Raw genomic sequence first — 25,304 nt, forward strand, 5'->3', positions numbered from 1 at the left:
AATACAAAGGAGCTGGTAATTTATAGGATTCCTATATTGAAAAAAGACTTTTAACACTTAAAGTATAATATTACTTTGTATTATATTCCCTGGTTAATGTAAAGCTGATAACATCTCATTAAAAATAAAGATGCATGCATAAGATATTACTTTGTAGTATATTCCCTGGTTAATCTAAAGCTGATAATATATCATTAATAATAATAAAGATGCATAGGTAAAATATTACTTTGTATTATATGTTCCCTGGTTAATCTAAAGCTGATAATATCTCATTAATAATAAAGATGCATACATAAAATACTACTTTAAACACTTAATTTGCCATGTTACAAAGCTGGTTAGGTCAGTTTCATAAAATTAATTTTGATATGCAACAATTTCTATAAGAAAAATGAGCTTTAAAAAATGTTATCAAGGGAATTTTTTTTAATTTATTTTTGCTCACTTATGTTATTTTAATTTATTAGCCATATATATATATATATATTACTTACTTACTATGGCAAAAACTTATTAATTTCTCTCTCAGGGATTAGAGTTGCATTTTCCTCAGACTAAAGCTTAATTGAGTAAGCAGGAACAAAATTTTGAACAATATTAGTTTGGCATAAGGAACTTACATACATAAATATGAGTCACATAAAGAAAACTATATATTTTGTGAGCACATTTTTTAACTGTTCTCGTTGAAAAAGAGAAGAAATGAGAGTGAACAGATATTACAAATTTGACAGAAAGAAAAACTATTAAGTCTGAAGATGTATTTATGAGAAACGTTAGATATAGACATTTATATAACGTGTAAAATTCACATAATGAAAAACCCTTGAGAGAGAGAGGAGAAAATAGTAAGTGAATACGAAACTATAGGTTTTGCTAACTTTCAAGCTATTTGTTTTCTTTTGAAGGACTCACGCACGATTGTCGTCACACAATCACCGACACAATGCGATCAAACGTGAAAACTAAGCCTATAACAATCCTAGAAATCTTGAGATGTTAAGGTATAAAACGGCACAGTACTGTACGCCCCCAGCAAAGCTGTAAACTGTATGAATATACTTTCACGGTGGGAGCCTCAGAATCTTGTTTTACGAGCTGCTGAACCCATTTTTCTGAAGCTGGGAAATTCCTCCAATGCCGTCAAACTCTAGGTATATAGACATTCCATATCAATAGGTATTTTACTTTGTGTTCGATATCGGATTCAACTAATTTTAGCACAAGGTCATCAAAGAAATACTCCGATTGGACAAGTCTGGGCATTCACGAGGAAATTATGAAATATGGCGCATACATATCACTCTTTTGATGTTCATACAAAATATTTCATTATAAATTATCTTGGTTTTCTTAAGAAGTCCTGGAGTCCTTTTCAGGGTATATACAGAACTTCGACAAAACTGTTTTCATTGTCAAAACCAGTCATGTGTGGGAGAAGAAAAATTCCAAAACTATCAATTCCAAAGAAAGAAAGACCAATGAGACGAAAGCGGAGTAACAGGATAAAGAAAACAAAAAAAGCTTAAATGTTTAAACGTTTCCATATTAAAGTAATGTTTAAGTTTATCCAACATTTGTCTTGAACAATTCTAAACTTTCGTCTAACGGTTTTGAGACTATGTACCTAATAGCAGCAACTATGATTGCTATACGTGCAGTAGATTGCTCCTCTTTATTTGTTAATTGATACGAACACATACTAAAGGAGAAATGTTACTCTTCTGAAGTATTAATATGTAAACACAAATTATCAATTGTATTTGTTGTTTTTACTATTTTGGTTATAAGTCATTCATGTTGGTTATGAGGCAGTAAACGTCAATGAATTTAGTCTTAGTTGTACAATTTTCATATCTGTTCCACATCGTGACTTATGTGATTTTTTAAAGAAAATTCAAAAGATGACCTCCGCATTCCAAAACACAAATGTTAATTTTTTGCAGACGTACTGATTGTTAACATACTCAAACGTGTTTCATGACTCATATGTATTAGAGTATTCTTGAATTTAAATTTATTTTTTAAAAATAAAGTCCAATGTTTGTAGAAGCATGCCCGAAATACGACAAGAGAAACAAATAAAAAAGAGTATTTATTTTCTCATACCATTAGAGCTTAAGTTTAGTGCACTCACTGAGTGATTCGCGTGAATCGAAGCTTATTTCTAGCAGTTTTACAAGTTTCTGTCAGTAAATCTGTAAAAGCACATGTGTGCAGATCCTGACAGGTGTAAGGGGCCATCTTGATCAGATAACGTGAAAGAAGCAAGTGGGATAGGCTAATATACAACAAGTTTCTATCAAAACATCTTATCTGAGCATAATTTTGACGCAGCATGATACTAAGCCGCTTCAATTGGCCAGCTTTCCTTCTAACAGGCAGCACGAAACTTCTGCCAGAGCTAAACTGGCGAGCATGGGCATACCTCCATTTCATTGGCCGTATCAGTTTCACTGGGCCAGGACAGGCCCTGATAGCACACAGTAATCTTCAGAGTTGGTCTACAACTCACACTTCTGATTTAGCTTCTGTGTACACATAAGGAAAAAGCGAATAGCAAGAGAAAGCAAATATCGGAATAAATGTCAAAATCTAGAATATTTGCGAATGATATAAAGAAACTCAACGAGAACTTGGAAAATCTACGAATATAAAGATTAAACTTTTCATAAACTAAAATATTAGAACGAAATAAGACGGTGTAATAGGAAGAAATTCATAAGACTAAAATCGCTATATTAGAATCATGAAACAAGTAAAGTCAGACAGCAAGAAATGTACCGGACCAGGTTTACTGTGTTTCTAGATACAATTGAAATTTTGTATTTGCAAAGATGATGGTGATGGACTGACTTTTATACTTAAAAATAATAATAAAAGTTTGGCTTGTTTCGCATGCTGCAGAGAACTGTAAAATGGTTAAGGTAGTTTTTTCGACCAGCACACAGACACTCAGTGTACGGCTAACCCTCGCCCACAAGTGTGTGACCCTATGTCTGCAGTGACCAGCTAAAGAACGAGACGATGTACATGAGTAAAGATACAAGGAAAGAGACCACGGTCCATCTATCAGCGATCCTCGGTGTAGTTCTTCTGTTCCTCGTGCCTGTGACCAACGCAATGTGGTGGTAAGTAAATATTAATATATTAAATATTATCCCGTATTCTCAGTAGGACTTTATATAGTGACTACTTGGACGAAGAGCTTACTCGTAAGTAATATGTTACTGGAAATGAGAATATAAAAATTGCTGAGCCAAGAAGTTAGTTCTAATGCAAACCCAAACATTAATATCCTGCATGGGTTTTTCAGTGAGTAAGGCTGTCAAACCATTTTATGCAGTAGCTTGCTTACTTTTTAGTTATGAAACTATTTTAACAGAATCGTTGATTTTGTCACAGAAAACGCCGTATTAATCTGTTATATGTTTAATTCTTAACGTTTTAAGACATAATTCGTGGTTCGCGGACAACGTTTGTACATATTTGCCAAATATTTATTTTAACCTATGTATCTGGTTTGATATATTTATAAACATTATTTGAAACAAACAGTTTTTGGAGTTGAATGTAATTTCTTCTTCTTGTTGTTTCTTATTCTCTCAAATTGTTTAAATTTTTAAAAGCTTTTACTCATTTATTTTTCAAAACATTAATGCAAGTCCTATAACAATACCTTCGTAAAGTTGAACGTGCAGTTTTCCATATATTGTCTACTAATTAGATAATTAAACAATTTATAACTGAAAATGTTTTCGTAGTACATCCTTATTTAGAAATTCAAACAATACATTGGTCAGATTTGTACCTATTATTGACAAAATATTGAACTTTCAAATCAAACTGTCAAGATTCAAACCTGGTAAAAAAATAGAAATATGAATTATTACCTAGATCTAGGTTTAATTCCTGCCTTATGATAAAAATGATGCAAAGTAAGAGTATAAAGTTTATTGTCATCTATTTTCAGAACTATCAGTTTATCAATTTTAACAACACATCAAAAGTTTTTTCAGTATTTGTGAACAAACAGGGCACACCTAATTCAATGATAACTCCAATAAAACTGGGTGTTTAAATATTTTGAAATATATGGTATTTTCTTTACTGATTAAATTATTGGCAGAAGTTCCTTCAAACATATTTTGATCATTAAACTGTACCAAAGTCTTGGTATGCTAAGCATGTATATTTAGGAACCAATAAGGCCGTGGAGAAAGTCGAAGAAATAAAGAACAAAGGTAACAGAAACGAAAATAACTTACAATAGTCTTAAACGATAAAAAATAACCTCATCGGAAATTGACTTTTGATATAATTTGTTTGTTTGTTTGTTTTTGAAGTTACATTTCTATCTAAGTTCTTCTGTACTGGCTATCTTGTAACGAGTGAAAAAACAAAAAACGGTACATTGCTTTTGGAGTTTGTGAGTTCAAGTACGTGTATATATAGAGTGTAATGGTACAAGAGAAGAAACCTTATTGGCAAATAAAATAACCGAGGAAAAAGCTAAGGTGTTATGAATGATAAAATAGCTTGTATAAATATGCAGTTTAACTTTTTATACAGATATATGTTTGTACGTGTGTGTTGGTAGAACCATCTAGGATATATAGATGTTTGATATTAATGCTGACAAACTGTGTATCCATAGAACCATCTAGATATATATATGTACGATCAAACCATTTAAATATCTTGGTTTAATTATCAAGAATGTATGTCAATCAAGCAGTATATGTAAGTATATATATATTAGATATATACATTTAAATACCTTGGTTAAGTCATCAAGAACATATATATGTCAATCAAGTGCTATATGTATATAGATGTCGGTAGATTTATATATATATATATATATGATCAAACCATTTAGATATACAGTTCAGCTATCTAAATATTCATGCTGAAAAAACTGTGTATCCATAGAACCATCTAGATATATATGTACGATCAAACCATTTAAATATCTCGGTCAAATTATCAAGAATGTATATCAATTAAGCAGTATATGTAAGTATATATATATATATATATATTAGGTGTATATATATATGATAGATGTCGATAAAACTCAACACAATTATGAAGCTGCATGTCGGTCAAACCTTCCAGATATTTCTGTCTGTCAAAACGAGAAACACATCTCCACTGAAAATCGCAAACAGATCATGTTCCCACGTTATTAAATTCTGCTTTTACAGTATCAGCAATTTCAGTTTCGTCTTTCGACACCCACAGAACTAAATACTAAAAAAGAAGGTTCCAAAGATTCAGCTTGCGATCATTGTTTAGTTAAATAAAGTCAAGTGTCATGAGGTGAAAGTTCAGCCTTCTGTGTCTTTTAGGGGTTAACAATGAAACGATTCAGCAAGTTTCCGGGAAGAAACTTTGATGATCATAAAATTGTAGCTTCTGGCTCGTTAATTTGTTTTGAAGAAGAGAAAACGTAGCCATAAACAGTTGATCATGGTATATTTGAAAAATGCTAAGCCACAGTTTTTATGAGAAAGTTGCTTATGTTATACTAATAAAGATAAGTCAATCACTAATTATCTTTCTATGAACGTTAAATTTATCATGTTCACATGACGCGAGTTCTTAGCTTATCATCCTGAGTACGAAAAAAACTGTTAAAGGTATCTCTACATAAATACATAATATCACTTTTCCGAGCAAAAATATGCTATATAAAAATGCGCTTATTATTCAAACGTTATAACTACAGACGCTTTTTAAAGTAACATCCGATGGTTTAAATATGATTAGAGTCGGCCGAGTCAGATACCCTATTAAAGTAACACACAATGGTGTCAGTATTTTGAAAGTCGGCCGAGTCAGATGACCTGTTAAAGTAGCATCCAATGAAGTCAATACGATTAGAGTCAGCGGAGTCAGATGTCTTGTTTAAGTAACTTCCGATGGAGTCAGTACGATGAGAGTCAGCCGAGTCAGATGTTTTGTTCATGTAACGTCTGATGGAGTCAATATGATTAGAGTCAGCCGAGTCAGGTGTCTTGTTCAAGTAACATTCTGTTCTCGATGTTATCGAAACATCATATTAATGGTACTCAAAGAAACCACCAAAATTCCTCAAACCAGAAGTTTAATGTCGTCTTCAAATCAAATTAAAACCGTACAGTCTGGATGTCAATACGATTTTACAAATGAAGACCGTACAGTCTGTTGTCAAGACGATTTTACAAATGAAGACCATACAGTCTGATGTCAAGACGATTTTACAAATGAAGACCATACAGTCTGATGTCAAGACGATTTTACAAATGAAGACCATACAGTCTGATGTCAAGACGATTTTACAAATGAAGACCATACAGTCTGATGTCAAGACGATTTTACAAATTAAACCGTACAGTCTGGTGTCAAGACAATTTTACAAATGAAGACCGTACAGTCTGATGTCAAGACGATTTTACAAATTAAACCGTACAGTCTGGTGTCAAGACAATTTTACAAATGAAGACCGTACAGTCTGGTGTTAAGACGATTTGACAGTGAACTTGTATAATTTGATCTTTTTTTTTTCTTTGCCTCTTAAAAAGTAATTCTTTGTCTCTGAAATACGTGCCAATGTGACTCTGCAAGACTGGACATTTATACAATCGCATACATAATAGAAAAGTTCTTGTTGACCTTCCTGGGCCTTTACCCAACTTAATAGTTACATACATAACTTAATAGGAAAATCGTGAAAATATAAAGTTGATTTAAAAGTGTCCAGAAAAGGTTTCAAAACCAACAATTTGTTTGTTTGTTGTTTAGCACAAAAATACAGTATGGCCTCTTTATGTTATGCCCATCGTAGTGATAGAAAATACTTTTCTTGAGAGATTGTATCTTCACTGATAAATACAGAAAGCTATTCGTAAGAGTAGTTTTAAGGAAAAATGTTTGGGCTTTATAATGACCATGTTAAGAATTTACTTAGGAGAACTGATCCTGTGTTAGAGGTTAACTTGATGAAAAGAGTAGTATTTTGTTGTATGCAGTTATTCTGATCTATCTTATTTAACTCTTGATTGCAATCAGTTGTGTTACTTTTTGTTCAGAGTTTTTATGCATTCTAAAGTCATTTTCACACTGCGGCTTTTGTTTTTAGCACTCTTAGTTCTTTTTCGTTTGTTTGTAGTCAAGCAGACAGCTACACAATGGGCTATCTGTGCTCTGCCCATCACGGATATCGAAACCCGGTTTCTAGCGTTGTATGTCTGCAGACGCACTCTTAGTACAATTCTGCTTCCTTTATTATTTTTTTCGCACACTTAATACGGCTCGCATCACTTGGAGGGCAGTATGAACAACAAAGTTCGATAGGCAAATGAACCGAATCAATCTGAGTCCCCCAGAGCAGGTATCTTGGTCCGTTTGGTAAAAGAACTGAGATTATTTCGCTTGTAAAACTTAAATCTGAACATTGAAAGATCTCGGTAAGAACTGACAAAACGCGAAGGTGAATCATGAAAACGAACTGAAGTTCATTTCCAAACGAACTTGGCACATTTGTACACATGGCTAGTGTGAACAACTAGCATATTTAGGGATGAACAATGTTGAAGTAGAGTCCTCATTACTGATACAATGTTGAAGGAAAATCCTCATTACCCTAACAATGTTGAAGGGGAGTCTTCTTTACCGATACAGTGTTGTAGGAGAGTCTTTATTACCGATACAATGTTGAAGGAGTGTCCTCATTACCGATACAATGTTGAAGGAGTGTCCTCATTACCGATACAATGTTGAAGGAATCTCCCCTTTACCGATAAAGATTCAAATTGAATTATAAGTATCAACGATAGGTTGTTCGATGGTATGGACCTGGTATAATGGTAAATGTACCAAGTGAAGTAAGCTCATATGGATGGGGAGGGGGTCAACACAAATGTGGGCTACATCACAGTAAATGATGTTCGATAGCTACACAATTTTATCGAATTTACGCTGCTGAGTCTTATCCATCACATTAGTCCCTTTGGAATAAGACCTGTTGAGCAGAGATTCGTCTTCCAGTAAGATAGTGACCCCAAGCATACAACTATTGTAATGAAACGATACCTGGAGGAAAATAGGCTGATGAAACACTCGCAACCGTAGATTGGCGTACACGACGTCCCGATATGAATATTATTTAAGGTCATATTAGTTTATACAGTGTCTAAGAAGATCGAACGGCAATTAAACATCTTAACTGGATCGTGGGGAGTGACACGATCCATTTAGAAAAACATTTTATAATTATACATTAATAAACTTATGGTAGCTTAAAACCAAAGTGCACTACTCTGTTTAAAGGAAATACAAACAAAATACAAGTGCATTTACAACGTATTCACTTTTGTATCTTATGCAATAATGTATTGTGCTAATCATAATGTGACTACTTAGTTGTAGTAACTCACTGTGTGTGACTCCTATAAGTATATCACCTGTACGCTTCAATAATTATTTTTGATACTGTGTGTTTATAACAGCCGAGCTTTAGAGAGAAGGATTAGTTTACAAAAAAAATACTTTTCAAGGTAATCATCGTAGTAGGAAATGTGTTCATTATAAACTGTTGACCTTGATATTTGCTTACAACTACTTGTACACATAATATACCTGAAAGAGACGTAAGTTACTAATATGCTGAACAAATAAGTAAAGTATAAGCTAAGATATGTTTATTATCTTCTAACTAAGAGAAAAGAAAAAGACTATTTGAAACTATAATGGAAGCCAGATAATAACAATACAAGTATACCAGTATAGGAAATCTGTTTACAAATAGGTTCAATGAAGAGTTACAGAGACAACATTTTAAAATATGCTGCAATATTCTGTGTTATGAATCTTGACTATACCATATATATAGAGAGAGAATAAAAAATAAAATTATTACAAATAAATATCATATATACATACATATATATATCAAACGTTAGAGCCAATACTGTTGACGAAACTGACATTAAAGACCAAATTTAATATAACTTACAAGCATAACAGTTTTTGCTAATAACGTAATCACCATGTAGGTTTTGTAAGATATATAAATTACTGTGAAAGTAATTGAATTACCTTGTTCACATTCACTAATTTGAAAAGATACCTAAAAGAAACTACAATGATGGAGCTATTTTATTTGATGAGATTTTTAAATATCAAAGCTAGCGATTTTGCTCTAGTATGTTACCTAGGAAACAGATTATTATAATATACACTCCAGTATGTTACCTATGAAAGTGAATCTTCTAACAGTTGCCCTAATATATTCCCTAGGAACATGAATTTTCTAATAGTTGCTTTAACATTACCTAGGAAATTTATTATTATAACAGTTACTCCAATATATTACATAGGAAAGTGACTTCTAAGAGTTATTTTAATATGTTACCTAAGAAATTGACTCTTCTAACAGTTTCTTCAATATTTTACATTGGAAAGTGATTATTACAGTAGTTGCTCCAACATATTACCTCGAAAAGTGACTCTTCTTAGAGTTACTATAATATGTTACTTAAGAACATGACTTTTCAAACAGTTACTCCAATATGTTATTGAAGAAGATGACTCTTGTAACAGGTTCTTCAGTATATTACCTAAGTAAATGGTTCTTTTATTCTTCTATTAGTTGCTCTAGTATGTTACCTAGGAAACAGATTATTATAATATACACTCCAGTATGTTACCTATGAAAGTGAATCTTCTAACAGTTGCTCTAATATGTTACCTAAGAAAGTGATTCTTTTAACAGTTGCTCTAATATGTTACATAAGAAAGAGACTCTTCTATTAGTTTTTTTTAGGTAACATACTGGTGTTTTGGTATTTGGTGTTCTCAATCTGAACGGTAACTTATGTGCCACATGGGCTAAACAGCCAGGTCAGAGATCTATAAGATTCAGACATAATTATATGTGATTTAGAGAGAGAATATCCAATCAGAACCGCCCCGTGAAAATGTGGTACATGTTCATCAGTATATCACAACTCGAACCTTGATCCTTCCGAATCCACAGGTCGGTTAATCAATATGAGAAACCCAGTTTGTAACATATGGGAGTAACTTTAGAAGAGTGTCGATCCTGGACAGATACAAATATAACAGTTAAAATAAAATAAATAAACTTTCAAACTTTGTTATTTTTAAGTTCTCACATTGTTTTTTGAAAGACTTTGTTGCAATATCTATTAGAATTCGTAAAACATGACTTGCTTTGGATCAGTGAGGTTTGAAAATGTATTGTACGTAACAACTGATAGCTTTACTTATATAAAGTTTAAAGGTACTACTTCATTCTAGCTGTTTTAATTTCGTGCTATAGAGACCAATAATCATATGTTACGATCTTCTTTGTTACCACACTATACCTTTAGTATTTCTTGGCAATATATGAAAATATGCGCTCATTTCGAGAACTCTAATGAAGTAACTGATGCTTATGATATTTTAGTGCGATTTTGCGCTACAAGGATAAACTTTGATAATATACGAGTTTTCAAAGAGGTTGTTCATGGCAAGCTATCTTGTAGCTGCTTGTCTGTGTGGTTGCTGTTTCTCTATGATATCAAACCTTTTTCGGAAATAACTGACGTATCGCGAAATGTTTCGCTATAGAATTAGCTATCAAAACACTTTGGCGTTTCCGGAGAAACATTATTAATCTCTAAAGTAGTACAATATCTTGACAAGAAGAAATCTGTCGTAAGAGGTTGATAATAGTCACGACATGTTCTTATCTAACGCAAATAAAGAAATCAGTATTTAGAACCTCACATAAAAGTCATTCAGACAGTGGCTAATTTTACGTAAGTGGCGTGCTAAAAATGTTGGTCTATATATGGGTGTATGTTTATAAATAAGTGCCTTTTTTCTAATTGCATATTTTGGAGGTTTACCAGAAGGAACCTGAGATTATCAATGGTTTTTATTTAATTTATAAAGTGTGGAATTATAATTTCTTACATATACTACTTTTGTTTATATTTGTAAATATAACTGCTGACTTGTAAGTAATGGCTTCAAAAATTTTAACCAAACTCTTCTCTAAAACAGTCTTTATTTCTATATTTTTAACATATATTTGATCAAAATTAGAAGTATTATAACGTGATTTGTTCATTTTATGTATTACCTGATTTATTCTTAAATATCAAAATAGGAATTATAATATATATAATGGTAATTTTTAACGCAACATTCAATATGTTGCTATAATCTTATTCTAAACAATTAAAGCGGCCGATGAAAGTTAAAGTTTCCTTTTACATTGTCTATTGAACATAAATGATATATTTATCCATTTTTACTGAAGAAATTAAACATTTTGACATTTGTTTTATTTTACATCTATCAGATAAATATAATAATGAACAATTAGTGTTTACACATAAATATTGACTTCAAAGAGCCTTTCAGATTCGGTTATTTACCTCTGTATTTTTTGTTTTCTATGTTCTAAAATTTCAACCCAAACTTCTAGGCCCGAAGATTATGAGAAACGTTTTGATGCGTGGACCACGTTATTGCTTTCAGTTTCGAAATGTGATTCATAACGAGTTTCCTTATTTAAAATAACAAGATAAATTTATGTGACAAGTTGAAATTATTCTCACATAAGTAATGCTGTTTGATATATTCATCTTTACACTTTCCTGAAAAATACCTCAGTTTTACATAAAACATTAAAAAATCATCATTTTAGATACACATAATAATCACTCTGTTTATATCACTAGTTTCAATAGTTTTTACCCCTTAAGTAAAGTGTTTAGAGTAACGTTTGGCCTATCCTTTGGAAATAATATCATTTTATATCCTTTGTTTTGTAAATTTACTAAGATCCTTTTCTATCTTGTTTTTTTTTTTTCTGAGATGTTCCGTAACATTCTCACAGGTGTTCATTTTTCGTCTTTTAGATTACAAGTTTTCTTTAGGTTATGATTACATAAAATGTATACGGAAATCTACGGGAAATAAAAGTGATTCGTGTGTACAGGTTTTGAATATTAAGTTCTTTATCAATGATTTTCTGTTTATCTCTGTGAAGCACAGAATGGCATTCCAGGCGTTGTAGTGCACACCCTGCCGGTGAGAATCGAAAGGAGGATTCAACTAAATCTTAACATTAAGTGGATTTAAGAATAACAATAGAGTTCTAATCTATCTGTTTGTTTATTTGTTTTTGAATTTCGCGCAAAGCTACACGAGGGCTATCTGCTCTAGCCGTAGATAATTTAGCAGTGTAAGACTAGAGGGAAGGCAGCTAGTCATCACCACCCACCGCCAACTCTTGGGCTACTCTTTTACCAACGAATAGTGGGATTGATCGCCACATTATAACGCCCCCACGGCTGAAAGGGTGAGCATGTTTGGTGGGACAGGGATTCGAACCCGCGACCCTCAGATTGCGAGTCGAGTGCCCTAACTATCTGGCCATGCTAATCTATCTGATATATATATAATGTAATCGAGTCGATGCGATCAATTACTACACATTTATTTCAATAAGATGGAGTAAATAGTAGCATTATAATTTCTCTTCATTATATTAAATTTCAGTATCGTTCTATTCCTCAAGCTTAACTATTTTTTCACACAATAATTCTGTAATGTGAAAAAATCTACAAAAAAAAATATATTACTCAGAACAATAAAATTATATTCGAAAATGTGTTTCTGTTTTCGGAGCATAAGTGAAAAAAATAAATCTGAAAATTAGATATCATTACTGAGTAATATCAATAGTTTCAGCATTTATTTGGTGATATTTGATAATTTCCTTAAAATTAAATTATAATTTTTAAGTTTTGAAACCTTTTGTAAAAATTATGCCCTCTCTGAAACTGCCCCTCTCCTCGATCTCGATGACTCAAAAGTAAGTGTGAGGGCTTTAAATGGAAAAATTTGGGATTCGTTCCCTGCGGTAAGAACAGTGCAGATAGTCCATTGTGCAGCTTTGCGCGAAAATCAAACAAGCTTTTAAACTATCTCGTGCTAATAAATATGCTCCCTCCAATTGGTTCATAAAACGTGAATCGAGGAACAGATATAAGGTGATTAAAATTTTCTTTCATTCATTTCAGTTCAATTGATAAAATAATGCTTCTAATTTCGCCTAATGGACTATCAAAAGAAATAAGGTAATTCTCCCAGAGCTTTTCGCTTCGATTTTAGTCTGGATCGGGTATTGCAGGCTAGATTCGTGTGTGTGACCCATCAAAGCTTTCCTGCTTACCGTCCTGCTCTCCGATCTTCGACGTATACTGTCACGGTTGTCATTACCAGGGCGATGACACGTGTGTTAACGGGTCCTCAACTTCATATCTAATTAATTGATTTTCAGTGATTAAGTTATGTTTACTACGTTGAGCTCAGTGGTATTTTATTTTTTCTTAGGTGTTATATGTAAGTGATACACATGGTTTTAAGGGTATAGAGATTATCATGTTTATACATCATAAACTTGCTTTGAACTGAACTTGAACTCTCACCATCGACCAAAGCCAATTAATTCTTTTACAGTACAGTAATTAAACTTCAAGGGTATATTTTCGAAAATGAAAACTTACCTATAACATGAAATAAATATATATAGGAATAGCCTATTATACTTCATTGTTAGAAATAGCAACAATGATCAATTATAATTTTGGTAGTGAATTGTTCACTTGACCAATCATGTAATACATCTTAGAGCTTTATTGTGTGAAAGGACTCTTCATGTTCAACAATGTTTAGGTTCGTTGACTAATGCGCTATACATTCAACACCTCATTCTTTGTAACTGCATGATATTATGCAAAGCCTTTTCATCATTTCTACGGTACTATTAGGTTTTGATCAATTCCCAGCTATTTTCTACCTAGTACTGTAGCTTAAGCCTTATGAACTATTGAACAATGTTCGAGTTCAAATGAACTTAAATATATGATTTATAAAAACAGCAATTTGCAATATGTAACTTTCGCTGGAGGAGCCTGTTATCTCTTCAGCAACATAAGTCTAAAAAGCACCTTGAGATCCTCATTCGGTTAGCCTGAACATGCTATGAACCCGAAACTCTCATAGCTCAATTAACGAAACCAAGTCGTCCATTGATCATACACTGAGAACTCCCTCTTAGTTAGGTCATGCTCCGTGGCCAGAGGTCATACCAAATAGAAGAACTGGATGAAATACGATAAGTGTTCCCGTCAGAATGACAAACTCTTGCGTTTTAAGCTTTCTCTCTCTGTGTTTCAAGTAATTGAGAAAGCGATGAAGCCATCACTGGAGGACAGGGTTAGTAATGCTAGAAGTGATGAAATTAGAACATATATATATATATTTGGAAAAATATTCGAAAGACAAAATGATGCATAACCTCTGTCATTCGAATTTCGAACTTACGATGGTTCCAATTACAATCTTTTCCAAAAAAAGTAGGCCTTCATGTTTTATACTTCAAAAAGAATTGGTGATTCGTTAATATTCGTCCATAGCGTGCATTGTAATTGCAAAAAGATCGTTCTACTTAGTTTGAATCCACTTTTTTGTTTCAGTGAAAAAAGTAAATTAATAACTCTGTTTAGATGAACTGGCATCTACTGGTCTCTTAGCAACGATGGCAATTATAGCTCCTATATCTATCTATCACTTGAAAAACACATTATAACTGTGAAAGTGACTGCAAGGTAATTTAAGAATTAAAATATTCGTGGACATTTAAGTGTGCTGAATCTGAAATAATATATAATGCTATCATATGTGTTCCAGCAAGGTCTACTTTCCGAAAGCTTTTGTGTTATGGAGCAACTTGAATTGAATATACACCTGACCATTAGATGTTCACATAGACGGCATGAAAAAGTTACTTGAATGCGACTTGAAGCTAATTTATAACGTTCTCCATTTAATTATACTTTTGAAGCTATCTTTTTTATCAGTTGGTTGTTGTTCTCTGAATATTCCAAATTTTTCTTTCCCAACAGTTTTTAAATTACTAAATTATAAGTGAAGATACCGAATAACCAACTGTTTACAGTATAAATAGGAATGTACAAAATGTATTAAGCTAAATTAAGAAATTGATTGGAATCAAAACAGAAAGAAAGATCAATATTTTTTATCAAGTTAAATACAAGAAGGTTAGATTTAAGTCAGTTATTTTTGACATATATCAATCATCTTGGTTAGTCTGACATACACTCACACGCACACAATCACCCTGTCAGTCATTCAGTCAGTCATTAGATGGTTCACATAAATAGATACACGATTTTGATAGAGCATCTACACGTACATTTTTCTGGATGTTTAAAACAGAGAAAGGTACATTGAAAGACAGATGCATGGAAGATGAATCACGATTTTTCTTTCCATTAGATGGTTGTAGTTTCACTTAAAGAAATCTAGCTTGCTGATTGGCCAGTTCTTCTGAATAATTGGCAGGTTAATTCGAGAAAGTAAAAATTAATAATTAAAGTGTTAACATTAAATAATACACGTTAAAAATTCTTCCTTAATTCTGATATGTTGTGATGTAAATAAAACTGGTGACAAATTACACTTCACCACCTTAATCTGGTTCACACCGTAACAGTTGTTGTCAAACAATTTGCGAATATAAATAAGCGTCTCAACTACGAAAATACCTGTCGTATCCCAGCCTGACCTGAAGAATTCTACAATTCGGCGAAAGGTCTCCTCAGCTTTGTATATAATAAATATAATGTGTATAGACATAATATTATACACTCTTGTTTACTTTATATTAGAAGTTCTTTAATAAATGTTAAAAATGCCTCACTAGCTCAGATGATAGAACACTCGTCTGGCGGCGAAAGGTCTCTGGTTTGACTAAGACTCGATGAGAGAGTATGCTTGTTTTGAAGTTAAGCACAAAGCTATACAATGGGCTATCTGCGCTCTGCCCACCACAGGTATCGAAACCAGGTTTCTAGCGTTGTAAGTCCGCAGACATACTGCCGTGCCACTGTTGGGGCCGATGAGAGAGAGAAAACACAAAACATTTGATTTTATCACATATGTTCACTTTATTTTTACATTTTATACAGGTAAGTGTTGAATACTAATAAATTAATCTCTCTTAGTTGTGATGATGGTTCATACACACTATATTACAGCTCATTATGTACATTAAGCTACGTGGTTTCTCTGGAGTAACTTAACTGAAGAAGTTGAATGAAATAATTTAACAACAGAACACTTTCTTACGTGAGATGTACTTTTGTCTGTTTCTCATAGATTATTTGTACTGGTAACAATAGGTCAATCAGTTTCTATCAATTAGGTAAACCCAATCAGTAGAAGACAAAAGATAAAAAGAAAATTCATATCTCAGAGTTTTCACCTTTTTTTTTAACTGCTTATTACTCAGTTCGATGAAACAAATGTTTACATAGATATCAAGAACTACACGTTTAATTACCTATCACTGAGCATATAAATACAGTGAAAATGAGTTTACTTTGGGAAGAGATCCAAATGTATTGAGATAATGAACAATGTCTCTTCTAACCTCACTAATCTACAAACGCTATAAGCAAAAACTACAATAGAACAGTAGACGCTAACTGAATCATAGTGAAAACCTATAGAGCTTTTAAAAAGTCTTTTCTCATGGGAAGAAAACTAGCTTTCAATCTCCTTAGTATACACAATCGTAGAAACATTGATCCTTCATAACAAGAAAAAAGCTGTAATCGTTTGAGTCATTAGAAGTTACTTTTGCGACATCTTGTGGTGAATGCTTCAGTTAATGACGAAGTATAGTAATAGAACATTGTAATAGACACATTCATTGGACTGTGGCAAAAATATAATTGTGAGAATTTTATTTTGTGTTTGTTACGTATTCTCATTTATCCCGGAGGGATCTCCAATTTATTACGTAACGTATTATAATTTCAAATAGCCTAAAACTGAGTTGAATTGTAATTTAGATTTAGAAGTTAAATAAATGCCGATTCGTATCCAGTTTATGATATTTGCCAACAAGACTGATACACACAGTTTCTTTTTTAATACAAATATATTTTAATATACAAACAATGATAAAATTTACAATAACAGTTATTACAAGTAATGATCTATGTATAAAAGATTTACAAACTTACAAACAATATTGAGTCTTCTTTCTGGTCTGGAACTTCCTTGATATCTTTTCGAGGGTTCGCGATAAGCGAATTAATTTTGAATTGATGTAAATACAATTCACTTAACAGGGAGCGAGGTAGCTCTGTGTTCTTCTTTCTTCATCGGTCACATGTCGAGTTTTTCTACCGATGAAGTTGAGTAAGGTTTTCGTAAAAGTACTAATGTCAGATGTGAATCCACTGAAGTTAAATGTTTTGTAATGTTTGAAATTTATAAACGTTCCTGGTCAAATATCTGAAGTTCCCGATTACTAAGCGTTAATCACAGTTATAGCTTACAAAGTTTATAGTAAAACTGCAGCGAACCAATAATATATACTGTCTTTTTGCGCGTTGCGTTGGTTAATTTATAGGCGTGAGGAGAGTTTCTAGAAATTTCAGTTTGCACAATAATACTGACGATACACTAGTGTTTACGTACATACACATATCGTTGATTCTTACACTCGAGAATCTTCTACAACATTAGTGAATACGCAGGAATTTCGCAATACAGATTTAACAGTATAAGTTATGTACATTTCTAAATACTAATTTAACTTAAACAAATATCGATATTAAAATAGATATATAATAGTAAATCCGTCATATGTCTAATTCAGTTTGGTCCATTTTAAGAATATCGGTTAAACAGTATAGCTCGATTTTTACTCATTTTATACATAGGTTTTATCGAAAGGTTCAAAAACATTCAATGAATATGTTAGTGCACCTCTGTTTCTCGTTTTTCTAATGCACTGTTAAATCACCCAAGTTTTTATATTTTGATTCACTTATATTTCACAAAATAAATACAAATAAAATGTGTTTATTTTTCTCGATTGTTAACCTTTACAGCTTGTTATACTCTCGTACTCTGGACTAACATCAGACCTGGTATTGAGCGAAAGGCCTCATCGGCACTGGATATAACAGATATAGTGTGGTTGACATTTTATGATATTCCCCTTTGCTTTCATTGATAACGTTTTAGAACTACGAGAAAAGTCAACAAGGTTTATGGTATTCGAAACTAGCATAAAATAACTTATGAAACTTCCTTGGCGTCATAGCTCTGGCTGATTGTAAAATAAATTCCTCTTCGTTCACTGAGTACAGAACCAGATTTTCGTCTTCTCAAATACTAGTATTAGAGCTTCCTATAAAATTGTAAATATAATCATGATTTTTGTCAGCTTTTCCATATTTCTATATAAATAAAACGCCAAATACTTATTCCTCACTATATGCAACAATAGTACATATATAGAAGTTATTAATTATAATCCAAAGATATCAATCTCGATATGTAACATAAGATTTAACTAACCCACTCACAATATAGTTAAATGTGATATATGCTTTATAATTATTATCTTTCTATAATTATGTATGTGTCTATCGAAATTTCAATTTTCTTATTCGAACAAACGTTTGTCGAAGCAGTTAAGAAACAATCTATTAGAATTCGGTAAAATTAAATCATGGCCACCATTACAGTAATGTAAGTGACATTGGTTGTAATCGTAATTAGAGAATCTTGAAAATGATCGGTATTTTTTTGATAAATACGGTGCTTAGAAAATATAACTGAATCATACAGGATAAAAGTAAATATTTTACAAAACATCATACACAAGATGTTGTGCTGTTATTAGCATTTCATGTTCTGTTAAAATATATAGAATTAGATCGATTTCACGCTTCATGTCCCGATTATAATTGCAAAGCTCGAGATTTCAATTAATTTCCATCTAAATAAACCAGTGAGGTAAGTGAAGCGGTACATTAGCCTGTTCTTTGGTAGTTAGAACAATTACACTGGGGTCACTTGTTTAATTCCCTTAAGAAAAATAAAAGTATGAAAGTAGCAGAGTATTAATAATATAGTTGACAATTTGCGAGCTCGAAACCCTGTTGCCCTTTCAGCCGTGGGGGAGTTAGTACAGTGAATCCCACTATTCGTTGATAAAAGTGTAGCCCAAGAATTGACGGTGGATGGTGTTAATTAGCTTCCTTCTATCACTTCAAAATTAAGGACGGCTAGCACAGGTAATTCTCAAGTAGCTTTGCGTGAAATTCAAAATAAACCAATAATAAAATTTTGAAATATCTTCTTATGATAAACGAACCTCTAATATGTGATTTTATATCATGTAAAAGAATATACCTATATTTGGCAACTTAAAAAAATTAGTCAGTAAAATTAAGATGACTAATTTTGATAAAGGAATTACCGTTGACTTAATTATCATCTTAAGTAATAAGTGTAGATTTGTTGGAATGTGAACAAATAACACATTCTTGTCATTCTTCTATAAGAGATATCAAATATTAGATATTGATGTTCTTGCCTCTTGTAAACTGAAACTTCTGTGACCAATGATAAATAACAAAGAGCTTTCAAAGTATTTTGTGATTAACCAGTCCATATTTCAGCTGTTAGTGAAGTTTAGTTTGTTTGCTGTTAAGGGTAGGCCCGGCATGGCCAGTTGGTTTGGGCGCTCGACTCTCAATCTGAGGGTCGCGTCACACCAAACATGCTCGCCCTTTCAGCCGTGGGGGCGTTATAATGTGACGGTCAATCCCACTATTCGTTGGTAAAAAAGTAGCCCAAGAGTTGGCGGTGGGTGGTGGTGATGACTAGCTGCCTTCCCTCTAGTCTTACACTGCTAAATTAGGGATGGCTAACGCAGATGTACTCATGTAGCTTTGCGCGAAATTCAAAACAAACAAACAAACTGTTAAGGGCAAAACTACCAGTGAGCTATCTACACTTTGCCTACCGCGTATGGAAACCCGCTTTTAGTTTTTAAACCCTCAAGCCTACCGCTAAGCCATTGGGAGAGGACGTGTTTTTATTAAATGTAGATTTATATTAGAATATAATATAATATAAAACACCTTGCGTTATGTTTAACGCCACAAGATAAATAGAGCATGGAACATCAGAAGTGGATATCTAATGATCTTTAGTAATAAAAATAATACAGAGTTAAACATATCAACGCAACTACTTCTAAGTTACAAAAGCTTATAAAAACTTCTGGTAGTAATCTTGCTAAAAGAAATTGAAAATGATCGAATGTTTTGATTTTACAGTGGTTGGTCTGACGAGTAAAAAGTGATCATGCAATTTTTGATAACATTATTCTTCTTGATGAACTTAAGTACAGAACAAATTGTAATATAACTGAACAATTAGCGTACATAGTACACGTTAAATGATGTCTGTCAAATGAACGAAACTGGACAATGTAAAAATCAAATTAAGTAGTTTTAAGATTATTTAACGGCATGATAAACGAGTAAATGCTCATAAGAACACGCTAGGTAAATCCAGTGAGGTACCAGGGTCAAAGTTGTGTAGATTGTGATTTTCTAGTTAGTATAACGTAAATATTTATATTTATTTTGAAAGAAATAAAGAAAGAAGCCCTTTATGGGAATTACAATTTTAACAACGATAAAGCTAATGTCAGAGTAATCTCTTTTAAGGGCAGGAAGCCGAACATGAAAGAAGCCGAGCGTAAAGTCGACTCTCTGAATATCTGTCCTTTTGTTGACCTAAGTAGCTCCTTAGATAATCACAATAAAATTGCTTTCAGATTTTCTGGTAATGGCTGTGAAATAATAGCTAATAGACGCCAGAGACATTGAGAGATTTCAACTTTAATGCAACATAATCCCGGAAAATCCAACTACTAGGGTAGTGTTCATGCAGATCGCATGCGGGAGTGATCTTTATCAACTTTCAAAAGAGAAGCTAAGTGAAAAAGTTGGGTTCCTTTGAAGATGACTTGATACCTTAGGCCTAGCGGCACCATTGGTTTTTATCAAGCTAATGCACACAGTCTTATCTGCACCTTGTTGTTTTCTTGTCGTCTCGACAATGCGCCGCCACAAGTATCTTAAGAACCGTTCCCTTGTAGACTTTTCGTGTACAAAATATGCCTTTTCTTGTGATTAAATGAACAAAGATGAGAGGTCAAATAAATCAAGTTGGACAATTCAATCTTATTAGGCCTATACTGTGGATCGATACAATATTTACTTACTCATCTATAAATACTGGTTCAGAACCAGAATAATATTTTCTAAGTCACGTGCAATACCACTTTCTATAGTCAAAGGTTGTATATTCTGTCTTACGGAGTAGTTTATTGTAGCCAACGAGCGCCCTGTGCGTGAGTCTATTTTATGGCTGTCACATGGGGTGGAAAATATTATGAAATTCCCGGAATTCTGTGTGACTGGTTGGCTACAGAGAGAGAGTGTGTGTGAATCGTGAGAGTGGCTTTTGGCAGAGTCTAACAGCCAAGCGGTCATGAGTTTTCAGTTCAGCATGTATACTACAATAATTCACCCAACTTGAGTTTAATTTCAGTTTGAAATTTTAAGAAAATAAAGATTTCCATTTTCATGTAGTTCAAACATATTCGTTTGTTTAAATTCAGTAGTCTTGTTATTCACCAGAGTCTGCTGTTTGTGTGTATGTGATAGTTGTCGAAATGTTAATATCTGTTTATCTTTTAACCAGGGACAAACTACGCGTCCTTCTGCGTATTAAATAGTCGAATCTCCTGTTACTGTGGCGTTATGTTTTCTTTTATTCCGAGTTCGAATATTACACTAAAAATGAGTTTAAACAAAAATCGAATGGCACGCTTCTAAACTGAGTGACTTTATTTATTATCAAAAAAGAGATAATAACTTATGAAGATTATAAAAACATTTTCATCTCTGCTACAACATTATAAGCATAAAATAAATATTCGCCATCTTTTTTCTTTATTTAAAATTTGCCATAAAACTACCAAATGAATTAGGTAAAACCGTTCATTTGTTTTCTCACGCAAGATATGGGGAGTAATATAATTCTAATTTGACTTTTGCGATTCCAAAATAATTTGTCTTTGGTTTCTTAATTTTCTGTAAAACTATGAAAGCATTCATTATTCTGCACTAATTTCATAAACATATTTGTTTTGAGGACCATTTTTACTTAATAATCTCTCCCGCATCTCTATAAGAAACCTATACAAAAGGAATCAAAATTAACTGTGTTATTCAGTTACATCATTTCGTAAACACTTGTTTATTATTCCAGGTCCTTCTTTACTTAATTAAAATACTAGTAGACAAAAAAAGAGGACTCTTAAAAAAAGTTACAATTGTTGTTTGTTCAAATGCTACGTATATTTTATTATATCCAATGGTTAAATAATACAAGATGTGAAAGGCAACGCGATGACAACAGATTAGTTATTGGTGTTTAAAAATAATGTTACACTAAAAACAAAATACAACTACTAATTGATTTGTATTTAATATACCGGAACCTGTTTAATATTGATTAATTAGTTTGAATTTCGGTGTTTTTGAAATATAGTTTATAGAGTAGGTATAACGTTGTCTACTTTATACGAAGTCAGTAACAAGTGTTGTGTAATATGTGTTTAATTGAGATGCTAGCCGAGCCAATATCACACTACTGATCATGTATTAGGATAAGTTTTTTTGACTTAACTTCAAAATATGGCGTGACAAGTTTGGACAACACGCATACTTGAACAACCTTCGAATCAATATGAATAAATATTTCCAGGTTAAACGGCAACACTTAGGATGTGGTGTTTTAACAAAATCTGCAATAACAGTTGGTCTAGCTTATATCTTTTGGGGAAATAAATATAAGTGGGGGAGGAATTAACATAACCAATGTCATGTGATACTACAAATAAAAAACGTTATAAAAATTGAGGTCACTGCGTTTGAATTAACTTAAAGGAGTGTGAATGATGGGTTATTTCTGTAGTAGAAAACGGTGGTTTTAGACGATATGTACTTTAAAGCAATAATTATACAGGTAATGAGTGTTTTACAATAATATATTCAAATATTATAGGTATAAAGAACAATAAAATACAAGAGAAAGATAAAAAAAGACGCGAAGCCTAAACCTTCAGCTGACAGATGGATTGTTTAGAAATATGAGATATATTGTTGAAATGTCTTTTTCTGTTGTCCTTTAATGTCATCACTGAGTGTAATATTTCAATTCAACACTCGATCTAATCTTATAACTTCATAAGAAAAAATAATAACGTAGGTGTGAGTCATTGGTTGTAGTTGGCGAAACTAATAAATGAAGAGCTTCAAGTTTGTTAAAAAATATTTGATACTAGTTTTATATTTTCTTTCCTGAATGGTTTAGTGGCAAACAAAGGCGTGATGATAAGGTGTTGTAAAACTTAAATTAAAACTCGATTGTTCACATATTTTCTTTCAAATTAAACTAAAAGAGTTGTGAAGTCGAATGACATTTAAATAATTAATTATATTGGCAAATTGAGATTGTATTATCCTGTAATGTTAGAATACTTCTGAATAAGTGAAAATGAAACCGGGCAGGATTCGAACATGTGATGCTACTTGCATTGAGCAAAGTTATCTGTTTTAATGAATCTCCTAAGCTCTCAGTTCTCATTTTGGTCCTATGACAAACATAGTTGATTATGACCCTAGTAAGAGTGGTTTATGACAAACATCGTTGATTATGACCCTAGTAAGAGTGTTTTATGACAAATATAATTGATTATAAACAGGTGTTCTGAGCATTATCTTTTTTTTTTTTGTATCCCAGCCGGCCTGATGAGCTATGCTATACATGGCCAGGTGGTTAGGGCGCTTGACTTAAAATTTGAGGGTCGAGAGTTCGAATCCCCGTCCCACCAAATATGCTCGCCCTTTCAGCCATGGAGACATTATAATGTGACGGCCAATTTCACTATTCGTTGGTAAAAGTGTAGCCCAAGAGTTGGCGGTGGATGGTGATGAGTAGCTGCCTACCCTCTAGTCTTTCACTGCTACATTAGGGACAGCTAACACAGATATCCTTCGTGTAGCTTGCCGCAAAATTCAAAACAAAAATTGTGTAAGATTTTAATGTTGTATTGCTTTAAATTGTAAATAAGAAGAGTGTTTTTATGATTTATAAGTTTGTATTAAGATATTACACATATGAAGCTAAAGATCGAAGATAACAGTAATAAATACCACTAGATCTGGATAATTTGTGCAGAAAAATTATGAACTAAACCGTGTAATGTGTTTGTGAAATACGTAGTTCAGTTTAGTTTTAGGGATATACATATTTTTTATTTATACGATGTTTTAGCTGCTGGCCCGGCATGGCTAGGTGGTTAGGGCGCTCGACTCGCGGGTTCGAATCCCCGTCATACCAAACATGCTCGCCCTTTCAGCCGTGGGGGCGTTATAATGTGACGGTCAATCCCACTATTCGTTGGTAAAAGACTAGCCCAAGAGTTGGTGATGATGACTAGCTGCCTTCCCTCTAGTCTTACACTGCTAAATTAGAGATGGCTGGCGCAGATAGGCCTCGTGTAGCTTTGCGCGAAATTCAAAAACAAACAAACAAGTTTTAGCTATAAAGTACATAATTTTAATTAACTGTCCTTTACATTTTTATTCAAACGCATTATAAATGCCATAGATGCATAAAAGTGAAGAACGTGTACCTTAATGTTTGATTACGCTATTACTATATTACTTTCAAATTGTTCGCAAATCTGAAAATTAAACTTTTCTTAATGAATATGCTGTGGCATACAAATATGTATATGTTAGAGAACAAAATAAGGTAAAGATATGAGTCTTATGTATCAATATATTAATACATAATTTATTTTAAAGCAACAACTCATTGGCCACGTTAACACGTGATGAACACAGGTATGGAAACATTTTTTTATTACTTATTGATCTTGAAATTTCTGGTTGATTTTAATATAAGGCAAGAACAAAATAACAATACCAGCTCACTTGTAAATACATATTTGAATACAGGACAAGCATAAATATCGGAGCAGTTCCAGCAATTTAAATCAGGAAACGTGCTGAAGTTTTTGTATTTGTTTGTTTGTATTACAGCAAAGCTACATTGGGTCATCTTCTGTGTCCGCCGCAGGGAATCAAACCCCGGGGTTTAGTGCTGTAAGTCAATAAACTTACGGCTGACACACCGGGGACAAGTTTTTGTGAAAGAAAATTAATGTTGGTATTTCAAGCAATGGATTTACAAAATTAAACTTATCCGACGAACTGAAATTTTATTATAGTTTTTCTAACCACAAA

At 32.7% G+C, this 25,304-nt stretch overlaps 1 protein-coding gene across 1 annotated transcript in view; it reads left to right on the top strand.

Moving 5' to 3' along the window:
• The first annotated feature begins 2,413 nt into the window (after positions 1-2,413).
• Positions 2,414-25,304, top strand: part of LOC106463083 (protein Wnt-2b-A-like) — a 58,923-nt gene continuing 36,032 nt past the window's right edge. The window contains exon 1 of the mRNA XM_022390495.1: positions 2,414-3,134. Within this exon, the coding sequence (XP_022246203.1) occupies positions 3,031-3,134 (104 nt within the window). The 5' untranslated portion in view covers positions 2,414-3,030. The remainder of the gene's footprint in view (positions 3,135-25,304) is intronic.

The sequence above is a fragment of the Limulus polyphemus genome, unplaced genomic scaffold (assembly GCF_000517525.1).
Source record: "Limulus polyphemus unplaced genomic scaffold, Limulus_polyphemus-2.1.2 Scaffold1321, whole genome shotgun sequence".
Classification (NCBI taxonomy): Eukaryota; Metazoa; Arthropoda; class Merostomata; order Xiphosura; family Limulidae; genus Limulus; species Limulus polyphemus.